At 37.1% G+C, this 13673-nt stretch overlaps 1 protein-coding gene and 1 pseudogene across 1 annotated transcript; one reads left to right on the forward strand and one right to left on the reverse strand.

Moving 5' to 3' along the window:
* Positions 1-3137: 3137 nt before the first annotated feature.
* Positions 3138-10643, reverse strand: LOC128987020 (facilitated trehalose transporter Tret1-like). Its single transcript, XM_054407673.1, has 7 exons — positions 10543-10643; positions 8805-8956; positions 7911-8173; positions 6142-6318; positions 5376-5576; positions 4597-4740; positions 3138-4058 (listed from the first exon to the last, which is right to left on the reverse strand). The coding sequence occupies exons 2-7, from the start codon at positions 8902-8904 to the stop codon at positions 3531-3533; spliced, it is 1413 nt and encodes a 470-aa protein (XP_054263648.1). The 5' UTR covers positions 8905-8956; positions 10543-10643; the 3' UTR covers positions 3138-3530.
* A 684-nt stretch (positions 10644-11327) lies between these two features.
* Positions 11328-12581, forward strand: LOC128985047 (dnaJ homolog subfamily A member 1-like; annotated as a pseudogene).
* Positions 12582-13673: the final 1092 nt, after the last annotated feature.

Here is a 13673-nt window from a genome sequence, read left to right on the forward strand (position 1 = left end):
ATATATATATATACGTCCGTGAACGCGATAACTTGAGTAATTTTTGTCCGATTTTGATGAAATTTGGTTTAAAGGTGTAAAGCGGGATAAACTTGAATGAGTTCGCGAACCAGCACGATCGGACCATGGGAACGGGGCTTTACGGGGGGTTTTATGGGGTAAAAATTGGTTTTTCTCCCTTTTGACCGTCGAAACACAAAAATTCCCAATTTCTATTTAGACCTTTTTAAAAAGCTTAAAAAAACAAATAATTTAGTATATAAAAGTATTTTTTTTCGATTATTAGTAACGGAGAAAATTAAAAAAAATTGTAAATTTAAAATTCCCATGTTATTCTTATGGAGAATATTGTCAAATGTTGTAGTTTGCTTGTTTATGGATATACTAGCTGTACCCGCGGGTTTTGCCCCGTTTAACTTCATACGTGAGCTCGTTCGCATGGCTCAATCACGTCCTGGTTGAAGTTCGTTCGCTACGCTCACTCACCTTTGGGTTGGAGCTCGTTCGCTGCGCTCACACGTCCTGGTTGAAGTTCGTTCGCTGCGCTCACTTGCCTTCAGGTTAGCTCGTTCGCTACGCTACCTCGCCTCCGGGTTGAAGTTCGTTCGCTACGCTCACTCACCTTTTGGTTTCAAATTAGCTGTTGTCAAATATTTAAAAAAATAATAGTGCTGAACTCTTTTGGTAATCCTTGTAACTTTAATGCTATTGAACATCATAGAACAGAACCAACTTGTTTAATTGAAACAGCTGTTATGATTCATTAATTCCATTTAAATATGAGTACTCATTAGGTTAACATGGGATAGTCCAGAGCCACTGGGGCGGAGCCCGAGAGTCCGATCAGAATCAAAACCACTTAGTTTTCCTATTTAATGCCTAAAGAATCAGTGTACCAAATTTCAGCCTCCTAGGTAAGTGGGAAGTGGGAGAATTAGTGATGAGTGAGTGAGTCAGTCAGTCAGTCAGTCAGTGAGGGCTTTGCCTTTTATATATATAGAAGATTTTGATCAAACTAGGCAAATATATTTATTTTGTACTAAGCTATCAATATTTTACTCAAAAACACACTTTATTAGTTTCCTTGTAGCAGCAAACCTAGGTACTCGTTAAACCTAATGTTATTAAAATATATTTAACTGAAAATCAATTCAGACAAATGGAAATTCGCTTAGTCGGCAGGTTTGCTGCGGCGGGGGTATCTAATGTAACGATAGTTTTCATTAGCACATATGTCATGAACATGAACCACACTCATTTAAAACTGGCTACAGCATTAACGTGTGAATAAAATATATAGCTTAACGTAACATTGAAACTGGACGGGCATTCATCAATAAATAGACGTGCCGTGCCCTAAATTGAAAAACAAATCATGTATTCAATCCAAACATAACGGCAGAATTATCAATTATCAATCATTGAGATAGGGACGCGCAAATTTCCAAATAATAATTGCTCAGAGTTTTAAAAAGCAAGCAAGTAATTACTGAAAATGCTCAGTTTAGAAATGAACGAAAACGAAAAGAAATAATTTCCTAATGCAGGACCCATTCCAGGGTAGTTAATCAAATTACTGGCAATATGAAAGGGAAGGGCTGTCTGCCTGTCTCAGTAAAACGGGACGTTAATGGATATCAATTAAGAACGATGCCCATTAAAAGAGCTCCATCGGAATTACTTAACCACGAACTTTGGCCAAACCATTCATCAAAATGCAAAATTATCTTTCAATTTGTGTATCTTTCGTTTTAGCAAATTTGACATTATAGGGAATAAGCTGTTACTGTAGGTCTCATGATATGCCCTAGAACCGGGATTAAATTACTTCTTCACTTGGATATCCTCAGAGCCAAAAACAAAATCCGTTCAAATTCATATGTAAATATGTCTGCCCGATGACCCAATTAAACCCGATGCCTGTTAGCACGATGACTCAATTAAAAATAATCTAATAAGAACAAAATTTGGTAAAAACGTGTAAACCTATATTTATTCGAACTTAATTTGCTTAACAGCTGTTTCAATTAAACAAGTTGGTTCTGTTCTATGATGTTCAATAGCATTAAAGTTACAAGGATTACCAACAGGGTGCAGCACTAGCACTATTATTTCTTTTACATTTATGACAACATCTAATTTGCAACCAAAAGGTGAGTGAGCGTAGCGAACGAACTTCAACTTGGAGGCGAGTGAGCGTAGCGAACGAGCTAACCTGAAGGAAAGTGAGCGCAGCGAACGAGCTCCAACCTAAAGGCGAGTGAGCGTAGCGAACGAACTTCAACCAGGACGTGATTGAGCCATGCAAACGAGATTATCTTGAAAATTAAGAAGCTAAACGGGGCAAAGCCCACGGGTTACAGCTAGTACTATTATAAAAAAGAGGTGGTTGCTGTATGTGTGTGTGTATGGGAAAAGTAAACGCGAAAAATACTGGTCGGATCGGGCTGAAATTTGGCATGATGATAGCTCACATTCCCGATTAACATATAGGCATATTCTTATTTCAAAAATCCTTTCGGGCTCCGCCCCAGTGGCTCTGGAGTTTCACATGTTAACCTTATGAGAAATAGAATTATTGAATCTTAACAGCTGTTTCAATTAAACAAGTTGGTTCTGTTCTATGATTTTCAATAGCATTAAAGTTACAAGGATTACAACAGGGTGCAGCACTATTATTTCTTTTACATTTATGACAACAGCTAATTTGTAACCAAAAGGTGAGTGAGCGTAGCGAACGAACTTCAACCTGGAGGCGAGTGAGCGTAGCGAACGAGCTAACCTGAAGGAAGGTGAGCGCAGCGAACGAGCTCCAACCTAAAGGTGAGTGAGCTTTGCGAACGAACTTCAACCAGGACGTGATTGAGCCATGCGAACGAGATAATCTTGAAAATTAAGAAGTTAAACGGGGCAAAGCCCGCGGGTTACAGCTAGTACAGATATAAACATACATTTGATTTGGTAAAGTTAATGAGTAAATTTTACCTGAATCTCAAAGTTACAGATTGTTTTATACAGTGTAGTATACACGAAGAAAGTAACACTAAGATAACAAGTATAACACATTTCAGGCACTCAAAATCATTCTTATTATAAAGTGCTGTTAGAAAGAGGCGTAAAAATTTAGTTCAAAATCCTTTTCTTAAAAACTTTATTTGTGAAGTTTTAAACAAACGTAAAGAAACTATCTGAACTTCTCAGTACATCAAAACTTAACAAACTAAAACAGATCCCTCTTAAAAAAGTAACACCAGTTTTGGTCTCTCAAGGAAGTAATAGGTTTTAAAGTTAGTTTAAAATAGTTCACTGGTAAGACACTCAGGACTTGTGATTTTCCTATCGTACTTAAACTCCTAAAACAGTTTTTTTTCTTTACTCATTGGCTAACAGCTCTATTTGTAAGACAGTGAAGCAATTTCCAAAGTAAAGAGGGAATCTTTCGACAAATTGTCAAACTATAAACTTGTAATCACTCTCAAAACTAAAGGTATGTGTTGGCTTGGTTTCCACTCATAATACCTACATCAAAATTACATTTCTAGCTCTTTCAGAATGTCTTCCACTGTTTTCTTCTTTGTCTCTGGTACAACACAGTACACAAACACAACTCCAACCGCAGAACAAGCACTAAAGAAGAAGAACACCCACTCTCTACCGATGGCATAACTGATGTCTTCAAAATACCTGGTGACTATGAACACCCAGAAGAAGTTGAACATGCAAACGATCGATGCAGCATATCCTGCAATTCTTCTCGGAAAGATTTCTCCTAGAAGCACCCAAGGCAGGGGTCCAAATCCTGAGGAGTATGCAAGACAAAATGTGCACAAGAAGGTGACCGGGACCCAGGTTATGTAAGAAACGTCGTAATCTCTGTCTTTCATAAAGAAGAAGGCGCCTATGAAGAATGTACAGATGGACATGGCAAAGTCTGAGAAGAGAAGGAGAGGACGTCTTCCGAGTCTGTCGACGACTGTTGAAGACAAACAAGTAGTGGTGAGGTCAGTCACTCCCATCAGGATGGTCTGGAGGTTGGGGCTCAGGGAAGAACCAGCTTCCTAGAAATAAATTGTCGGTGTAAGAAGGGGACAACAAAATTTAAGGGCATGATTTAAGATTATTTCAAGGTTTGCTTATATTTAAACAATGTTTAAAATGTTAGGGTAAAAACTTTTAACAGTTATTGAATAATTACTTTTAAGAAGATGTATGTATGAGATGTATAAGGTGTAATGTATAAGAATATGTTGTAATCAATATTACGAACTGAGTGTATTTGCTGGTACAGATCTTAACAGTACAGGGAATCTTACTGAAACAATTTGTTCACGGAACACCGTATTTATCACACGATAGCAACCAGAACCAAAATACGATATTTTCGTAGACACTGTATTTACAATACAAATGCAAGTTGCAATTTTTATTTGTAACAAGTTTATACGTTACTTTTATTAAAAGGATAGACAAATAGAGTGAAATAATATGGCTTGTTAGGAGTTATTAGATTTCAAAAGCTAATAAGTTTAATAGTAACCCTACATGTAGCCAATCTATTCGTTTTACTTACTAGGACTATGGTTTACTTTTACTAACCTGAAATATAACATTGTTGTAGAATATTATCCCACTAGCTCCACTGAACTGGCGAAAAAACATCACTCCCATGCATATGAGTAAACCCTTTTTGGCACTCTTTGAAGAAAATGCTTCATAAATAGTCAGCTTGAGAGCTTTTGCCTGAAAAATATGTTTGCTTTTATATAAGCTCCAATCTTGTGTATCATGTCATTCCATTTTTTCTAGGAAAATTATAGTTGATGTATAAAATCTTAATGCACTTGTATTTTATTTTGGGAAATTGATATAGATTATACATATAGCTTTACAGCAACATCAAATGTCAAAGGAACAAAATTAGTATTTGTACTGGTTATACCAAAAAACACCGACACGGAACTCCAAAAAATACCCTCCATTGAATTTGGTTAGAGGAATAAATGTCCCATGCATATACCATCTAGCTTTTTTACTCAAAGATATCATAGCTGAACGAGCTTACTTTGAGCTTCCAATTTTTCCTTTGAGATTCAAATGGTTAAAACATTGATTAGGTAAAAAAATTGCCACTTTTCAAAGTAGCCTATTTTTTACGGTTGATCAATTGAACTTAATTTCTCTTATTTGTTCTTTTTACGGTTGATTATACGAATCAAAAGATCCTAAATAGAAAAAAAGGTACTTATTTTAATATTATTGTGTAATAAGTCTAAAATTTTGAACTTTACCTACTTGAATACATCTCGATATTTACAAATAAAGAGTACATGTAATGACAAAGACGGTGTTTATGCATTATCACCTAAATTATTTACTTCTTCAATATCTTTTTTCTTCCTCGAAAACTCCTCGTCAATGTTGTATTCACTTCCTCTGAACCATTGCAGTGCAGCTTTGGCTTCTTCATCTTTGTTCTTCTGAAGATAGTAAATAGGAGATTCGGGAATAAAAAACACCATAAGTCCGTGAACGATGGGAATCAGTGTACAGAGAAACGAAAGCCAGAAAGATGTAACCTAAAATACAGATTTACAGCTTATAAAATGTTAAAACATGCTAATATATATATATATATATTGTGTAGTAATTTGAAACTTAGCGAAACTGCTTATGTAGGTACACAAAAAACTAATCTTTTGTGAAGACTTTCTTTTAAAAAATCTTTAAAGATACAAGTGGTTTCTTTTATTTATGAACATTATGAGAAATCACTCCGTTCATTCACTCATTATATTACAACAATACAGTTTTATTTGAGCTGCTATAATAGTAGAGAGAGGGGCTTAGGGCTTCGGGCGCCGGGCTCGAATCACTATAATGACATTTTAAAGCTAAGAGATAATACCACGATGGTATAGGCCTAGTCGGAAGTAATGATTTCACACGAGGGTTCAAGTTTTTTTTTCTTTTTCTCTGTAAGCAGCGCACTTTACCAGTAAAACAAATTTTCTCAGTGTGTGCTTTGGGATTAGTATCTCCCTTTCCAACCTTTTCAGATTTTGTTGTCAAGTTTATGGTCAATCATTATTACTCGTTATGAAGTGCTACTTAACACCACAGCAACATTTTTTAAACACTTACCAAACTCCCGACGACGTATGTAAACAGTATGCCGAAAGTGATGATGGTTTGAAAGACCACCCCGAGACGACCTCTTATATTGGTCGAGGCAAGTTCAGCCACGTATAGGGGGATGGTCACCCCGTAGCCACCAGCGCCAATTCCTGTGAGTAGACGTCCAATGCATAACATCGGCACCTGAAAAATCATATGAAAAGGGATTTACTTGGCACTTTTCACTCATATTTAAAAATTACTAGTTTTAGTAGTCAGATTATGAAGTAATGACTTACCAAACGTTTAATGGGAATAATATTTATAAAAAATTCTACCTTTAAGTAAATATTGGTTACATGTTCGTCTCTGAAGGACCAAAATGATAAATTTTGGTTGGAGAAACAACGAATTATAAAAAAATATGTTAGTTTCAAAACAGGCCCATTTTCTTAACGTAATAGTTAAATCTATGTTACCGGTACTACTTATTTTACACAAGTTATCTTAAGGTATTTTTAGTACCACTCGGATTCTTTCAAAATAAATTAAATACCTTACAATATTTTATCTAATCATGACCATTAAAATAATGATAGAAGAGTTAGTAATGGGTGGAACGACATTTTACGGCTAGTAACTTGCAAACCCCAGTTGTTAATCTATCTATACTATTATAAAAAAGAGGTGGTGTCTGTGTGTATGGGAAAAGTAAACTCGAAAAATACTTGTCGGATTGGGCTGAAATTTGGCATGATGATAGCTCACATTCCCGATTAACACATAGGCATATTCTTATTTCAAAAATCCTTTCGGGCTCCGCCCCAGTGGCTCAAACTCGAAAAATACTGGTCGGATTGGGCTGAAATTTGGCATGATGATAGCTCACATTCCCGATTAACATATAGGCATATTCTTATTTCAAAAATCCTTTCGGGCTCCGCCCCAGTGGCTCTGGAGTTTCCCATGTTAACCTTATGAGAAATGGAATTAATGAATCTTGACAGCTGTTTCAATTAAACAAGTTGGTTCTGTTCTATGATGTTCAATAGCATTAAAGTTACAAGGATTACCAACAGGGTGCAGCACTAGCACTATTATTTCTTTTACATTTATGACAACATCTAATTTGCAACCAAAAGGTGAGTGAGCGTAGCGAACGAACTTCAACCTGGAGGCGAGTGAGCGTAGCGAACGAGCTAACCTGAAGGCAAGTGAGCGTAGCGAACGAGCTAACCTGAAGGAAAGTGAGCGCAGCGAACGAGCTCCAACCTAAAGGTGAGTGAGCGTAGCGAACGAACTTCAAAAAGAACCGAAATTTCTTAAACCATGTCCTCACTCATAACTGCTATAAGCATTTGATACTTATATGCCAACCCCGTACGAAGGACGGGTACTCTGCTAGTTCCTTATAAGCAGGACCTTTTAAAAACACTGACGTGGTTTTTAGGGGAAAATCCTATTGCATTAGTTACATGGTGTGCCAATGTTCGGCCCAAAATACACTGCAGGTACAAAATAGACTATCTTAGAAACAGTAATAAATCACTAGTAATGTTTAATAATACTAGCTCATATAGTAATACTTTCTACTCCTTTCTACTCTGAAGAAGTATATTTTCAAAAACACTAAAACGTCAGCATCTTACTAATGACTACTAAATTTTTTTCTCTGGGGAATACAATTATCCTTTTGAAAACCCTTGGAATTGATTATGCGTAACCGTCTTTGATAACCATTTCACATTACAAAGTAAACCAAGAAACCTAGAGTATATATTAACCACGTGGCCTACATTTTGTGCATACGCCATCATCGCATATCCTACGGCTGACGGGACTGCAACTATAGTCATGGTAGTTCTGCGCCCAAGGTGGGTGACGAGCCATCCGGTGAGGGGCGAGGCCCCGACGATGCAGCCCACGGGCATGAGAGAGCCGACCCAGGAGAACTGTCTGATACTGACCGGGAACCCACACTCCTCCCTCTGGGTCAGGGCGAACTCCGAGGTAGAGGACCATCCCCGACACGTGCCTATCATGAAGGCTCCAAGGTTGGCTGCAAGAATACATCAAATTATCGGATGTTTTTTTTTAGGAAGGAGTTTTTCATGTTAGATAAGGTTTTCCGTTGTTTCTAGCTGTCACGACTTCTTTGGCAAAAAAATATCCAATTCATTTACCGCTCGCCCAACTCAGCCAAACCACGCACCCTGGGTACGCTTTTGGAAATATATCTATCAAACGGTATTTTCACAGTTTTCTTTCCACCTGATATTGTTAACCGTTGCATTCAACATCTACCAACCGTATATATGGACTATCTCTAGCCAGTAATTCCACAAGAAAATATATAAAACTACAGAATCAAAATGTGTTAATTGTTCATTTGCATTTCTCTTCAAACAATAGCTGCAATCCTTTTGTTAAATTCGTTTATATTTTCTCTAAATAAATTCAGTAGAACCTGGTAGAACTAATCAATTCCAGTTTGTAAATCATATATACGTCATGGAGTACAGGATAAATTTAAGTTGTTTTTACTAGTCTATATATCTAAATATATATATAGACGAGTAAAATTATATAGTCTATATATCTATATTTTATCATCCATATTATCTACTGGCGTAGGCCTACATCTAAACCAATTAACCTTCAAGGTGTCTTATAAGCGTTCACCTACTTACCTATGATCACTGCCACGCACTGTGGAAGAACAGCTGCTTTATTTTCATTTTCACTCGTCTTGGTTTTCTCTATTCCAATTTTAACCATTTTTACAGCCATTAAACTGACGTAAAATATCTTGTTCCAATAAACGTAATTAAATGTTTGGGGTCTGAAAACAAAAGTTATTGAGTATTAGATTTCGATTTTGAGTATAGATAGATTTTTTCATTCCATTCCAATGTTCAAAATGTTGAACACTTTTGAATAAAAATTTAAGTAGTTGCCTTGAACAACAAACAGAGTTTGCTGATTTAAATTACAGATTTTTGTTGTACCTTTTAACCATCAAACCAAAAGCCAACTTAAACTGTAAGCTTAAATATGATTGTAAATCTTAAAAGAAAAAAATATCAAGGGAGAACATAGATCATTTTACTTTATACCACCATATGTGAGTGTTTCATTTACCTACGTTCTTAAGAAAACCCGATACAACGTACAGGCTCTCCCGCTTTCAGCGTCGAGGTGCCTTGCGAGTTGCTTCCGCTTACCGCACGGTTTCCGAGCCTGCAGTCGTGGTAATTGCCAGTGTCATCCCCGTCTTTCATCTCGCGAGGGAGCGACAGGCGATCTACCGCAGGAGACCTGATACTTCAATGTGCGATACTACCAATTATATGCGATAGAGAGACTGCTGCCAGAGAAGAACGCAACCGCAGTTTCGACCGCTGGCAGCGCGAATGGGAGGCCGAGTCTCGGGGAAGTTGGACCGCCAGGCTCATTCCTAGCATCCGCCCATGGGTGGAACGAGGGCATGGTGAGGTTGGGTACTTCGTGACTCAATTTTTTGGGTCACGGGTACTTTCAGGCCTTTTTGCACAGAATGGGGAAGGCTGCCAGCCCAGACTGTATGTACTGTCCCGGCATTGCAGACACGACTAAGCATACCTTCTTATTCTGCGACAAGTGGCATGTCCGCCGAGCCTCCTGGATCTCCGAGATCGGTGTCGATATTACTCCCGACAACATCGTTGGAGCTATGCTCCAGGGGGAAGGAACCTGGAGTCGTGTAAAGCAGTTCGTCGAGGCCATACTTCGGGATAAGAAGGTCGATCTCGATCGGCCTTAGTTTTCTAAAGAAACCAGAAGGAAAGCCCTAGGGGCGTAGTTAAAAAGGCCTAGCCCGACACTACTGAGTGGCCATTGAGCACCTCAGTGTGCGTAAAGGCATTTTTACCTCCTCCCCATAAAAAAAAAAAATAGCATAACGTACATACAAGCTTTATGTATTTTAAATTCTGATTTACTTGGAATTTGAATCAAAAGAGATTTGTCACGTATAAAGTGGTAAACATTTTAAGATAATCCAATTTTGAGAATATTGAAACGTGGCTACAACATATCTTAATTTTCTGGTATGTTTCAATAATTGTATAACTAAAGAGTAGAGAATAAAGTGTATTTCTTTCTCTGTATACCATTTATTAGAAGACAGCTTTCTTAGATGATTTTAACTTTTCTTATTTTATAGAATTCAGTCAATCAATTCAAACTATTTCACCCCAACAGAAGTATCATTGTCATTAACGTCACAAATTATACCCTTAAAACCCTGATAAACTATATCCTTTTTATACTTCCTATTACATTTCATAATAACCTTTTTAGCTTAATTTTCCACACTGAGTAATTTTTAGATCAATATTTATGAATCCATACATCAAGGGCTAACTAAAGCACAAATATTTAACTCACCTTCATACTTAAATCCAAGCTAAGTACAAAACAACAGATCACTTTTGTGAAGCTAATTATTCTTCCATTAACCGTACAGCCTAGGTGGCTGTTGCAGTAGCCTATACCTGTAACTGATAAAAGAAGTATCGTTACTGTGATAAGAACGCTGCCTCACAATCAAACTTTTTAAACTTTCTTTGTTTAAATTTATTGATAACAACGCATACGTAGCGCATAGGTGACTAAATAGCTAACCGTCTTGGAATATCTATTAGTAATACTACAATAACTTTGCCATTCTTCGGTAGTTTTTCGTATCTATTCTGGGCGGTATTGATTTAATTCATGGTATTTCCAATATCTAACGGTAACCTACTAATGCAACGCATAATTGATTAATGAATAAATCAGTGCATACTCTAATGATTAACTAGGAGCATTTGTAAGATTGTATAGTATGTAAGGTATTACAAAATCTAAGTACAATATATTAAGAAACTAGAAATGTTTTATTATTAAAAACCTCATCTCTACAATCTTTATTTGCATGTTAAATATCCTTTACTATAAATAATTTGACCTTTTAGCATAAATCCACATAGTTTGGTAATTACTTATAACCAATGCATAAAATTAGTAGACAGTATACAATACACATTAGATTCTAAATTGCTCTAAAACCTAGACAGCTGATTTTACAAACTACCCAAACAATAAACAATCAATACTATCATTGGCATTTTTATTTTCAGCTAATTTACAAACGATTACTGTTAGAAGTTTTAGACAGTTTGAAACAGAATAATTTGGAATTTTTAAATAGTTTTTTTTCGTTTATTTTGTTTTGCGTTACAACATTGACTAGTTGGATTCATATAATGGTCAAAGAAACAGGATATTATGACATCCTTGGCGTCAAACCCGACTGTACTTTAGATGAGTTAAAGAAAGCATACAGAAAACTAGCTCTCAAGTACCATCCGTACAAAAACCCAAGTGAAGGTGAGCGGTTCAAGCAAATTTCGTAGGCTTATGAAGTACTGTCAACCCCAGAGAAGAGAGCCATCTACGACAGGGGTGGCGAGGAAGCATTGAAGGCAGGAAGTGGAGGTGGAGGATTTTCCTCCAACCCGATAGATATATTTAACATCTTCTTTGGAGGTGGCAGAAGAGGGCCGGGCGAACGGAAATGTCAAGACGTTGTACATCAGCTCTCAATATCCTTAGAGGATCTGTACAAGGGTTCCACGAGGAAACTGGCAATCGAGAAGAATGTTGTTTGTGAAAAGTGTGAAGGTCGTGGAGGAAAGAAAGGTGCCATTGAGAAGTGCGGAACTTGCGGTGGCTCCGGAATGGAAATCCAGGTACACCAGCTGGGACCTGGCATGATGCAGCAAATACAGCGAATGTGCAGCGACTGTAAGGGCCAAGGAGAGAAGATCCCCATCAAAGACCGCTGCAAGACGTGCAACGGGAAGAAGACAGTAAGAGATTGAAAAGTCCTCGAAGTCCACGTCCTTCCTGGAATGGTCGACGGTCAGAAAATCACGTTTGCAGAAGGAGACCAAGAACCTGGGTATAAACCTGGTGATATTGTTATAGTACTGGATGAAAAGAGGCACCCCAGGTTTAAAAGATCGGGAAGTGACTTGATCTTTCGAATGGAAATTGAGTTGGTAGAATCCTTATGTGGGTTCAAAAAGGTGATCAGAACTCTAGATGACAGGAATCTTCTGATCACTGTCATTCCAGGGGAAATAGTAAAACATGGGGATATCAAGTGCGTTATAGGGTAGGGGATGCCTCAATATCTTAATTCGTCCGAGAAAGGTAAACTTATTGTTCAGTTTATTGTAAATTTTCCATCCGTGCTTCCACCTACTGTGATGGCGCAACTGGAGCAGTGTTTACCGCCAAGGCCTCAGCAAGACGTCCCTGAAAATGCTGAAGAGTGTCTTCTGAGTGATATGGACATGGCCTCCGAATCTAGAAGACGAGCACCCAAAGGACAAGCAAGTGAGTCAGAAATGCCTCAGGTCCAGTGTGCAGCTAGTTGATTGATTGGTTTGACCAGTTGTTATGATTTACTTGGAGTTTCTTGTTGTTACCGTTTTATAATTTTTAGTTCCTTAATAAATTGAGTTTAATAATAATCTTCCAATAATGTCTCCACTGGTTCTTCTTTTATTTACATAACTCTACTTCTGGATAAAATTACCGAACCATGTGACATGAAATTTATGCAGGTTACGAGAATTAATATTTGAAAACTATTTACAATCGTTTGAATAAAATACTCCCGCCGCAGCAAACCTGCAGACTAAGCGAATTTCCATTAACCTGATTAGATTTACACTAAATGCCTCCATAAAAATATCACGTTTATTTCCTATTTAAATAGAATTAGTTTAACGAGTACTTAAGTTTGCTGCAACAGGGAGGGTAAAAAAGTGCTTTTTTTTGTAAAATGTTAGTCGTTTAGTAATAAAAAATGAAAGTATTTTCCAAATTTGATCAAAATATGTTCATAAACAAGCAAACTACAACAGTTGACTTATTGTCCATAAGAATAAATTTACATTTTTTTGGAATTTTCTCCGTAACCATTAGGCGCACAACAACGCTTCAATATACTAAATTATTTGCTTTTTATGCTCTACAAAATGGTTTGGAAAGAAATTGTAAAATTTTGTGTTTTTAGGGTTAAAAATGGGAGAAACCTATTTCTACCCCATAAAACCCCATATAAAACCCCGTTCCCATAGTCCGATCATGCTGATTCGCGAACTCGTTCGAATAAATGTAGGTTTACACGTTTATACCAAATTTCATCAAAATCGGATCATTTTTGCTCGAGTTATCGCGCTAACGGACACATATGTATATATGAATTTGAACGGATGGTGTTTTTGGCCTCTAGGAACCTTAAAACGAAAAAGTAAATCGGTCCCGGGTCCAGGTCTTACCATGAGTACTACGGTAATAGCTTATTCCCTATATGGGAAATTCACTAAAACCTATCAAGTAATTGTAATCATACAAATAAATAAGAAAAACATAACAAGAAGAAGGGCCAGTAACAAATACAATGACATTAATGTGATGTATGCGTTATGTCTAAGAATAAGCCTTTGAAATTAAAAACCCGA

The sequence above is a fragment of the Macrosteles quadrilineatus genome, unplaced genomic scaffold (assembly GCF_028750875.1).
Source record: "Macrosteles quadrilineatus isolate MER2022 unplaced genomic scaffold, UCM_ALF_1.0 Scaffold_2__2_contigs__length_208266976, whole genome shotgun sequence".
Lineage (NCBI taxonomy): Eukaryota > Metazoa > Arthropoda > Insecta > Hemiptera > Cicadellidae > Macrosteles > Macrosteles quadrilineatus.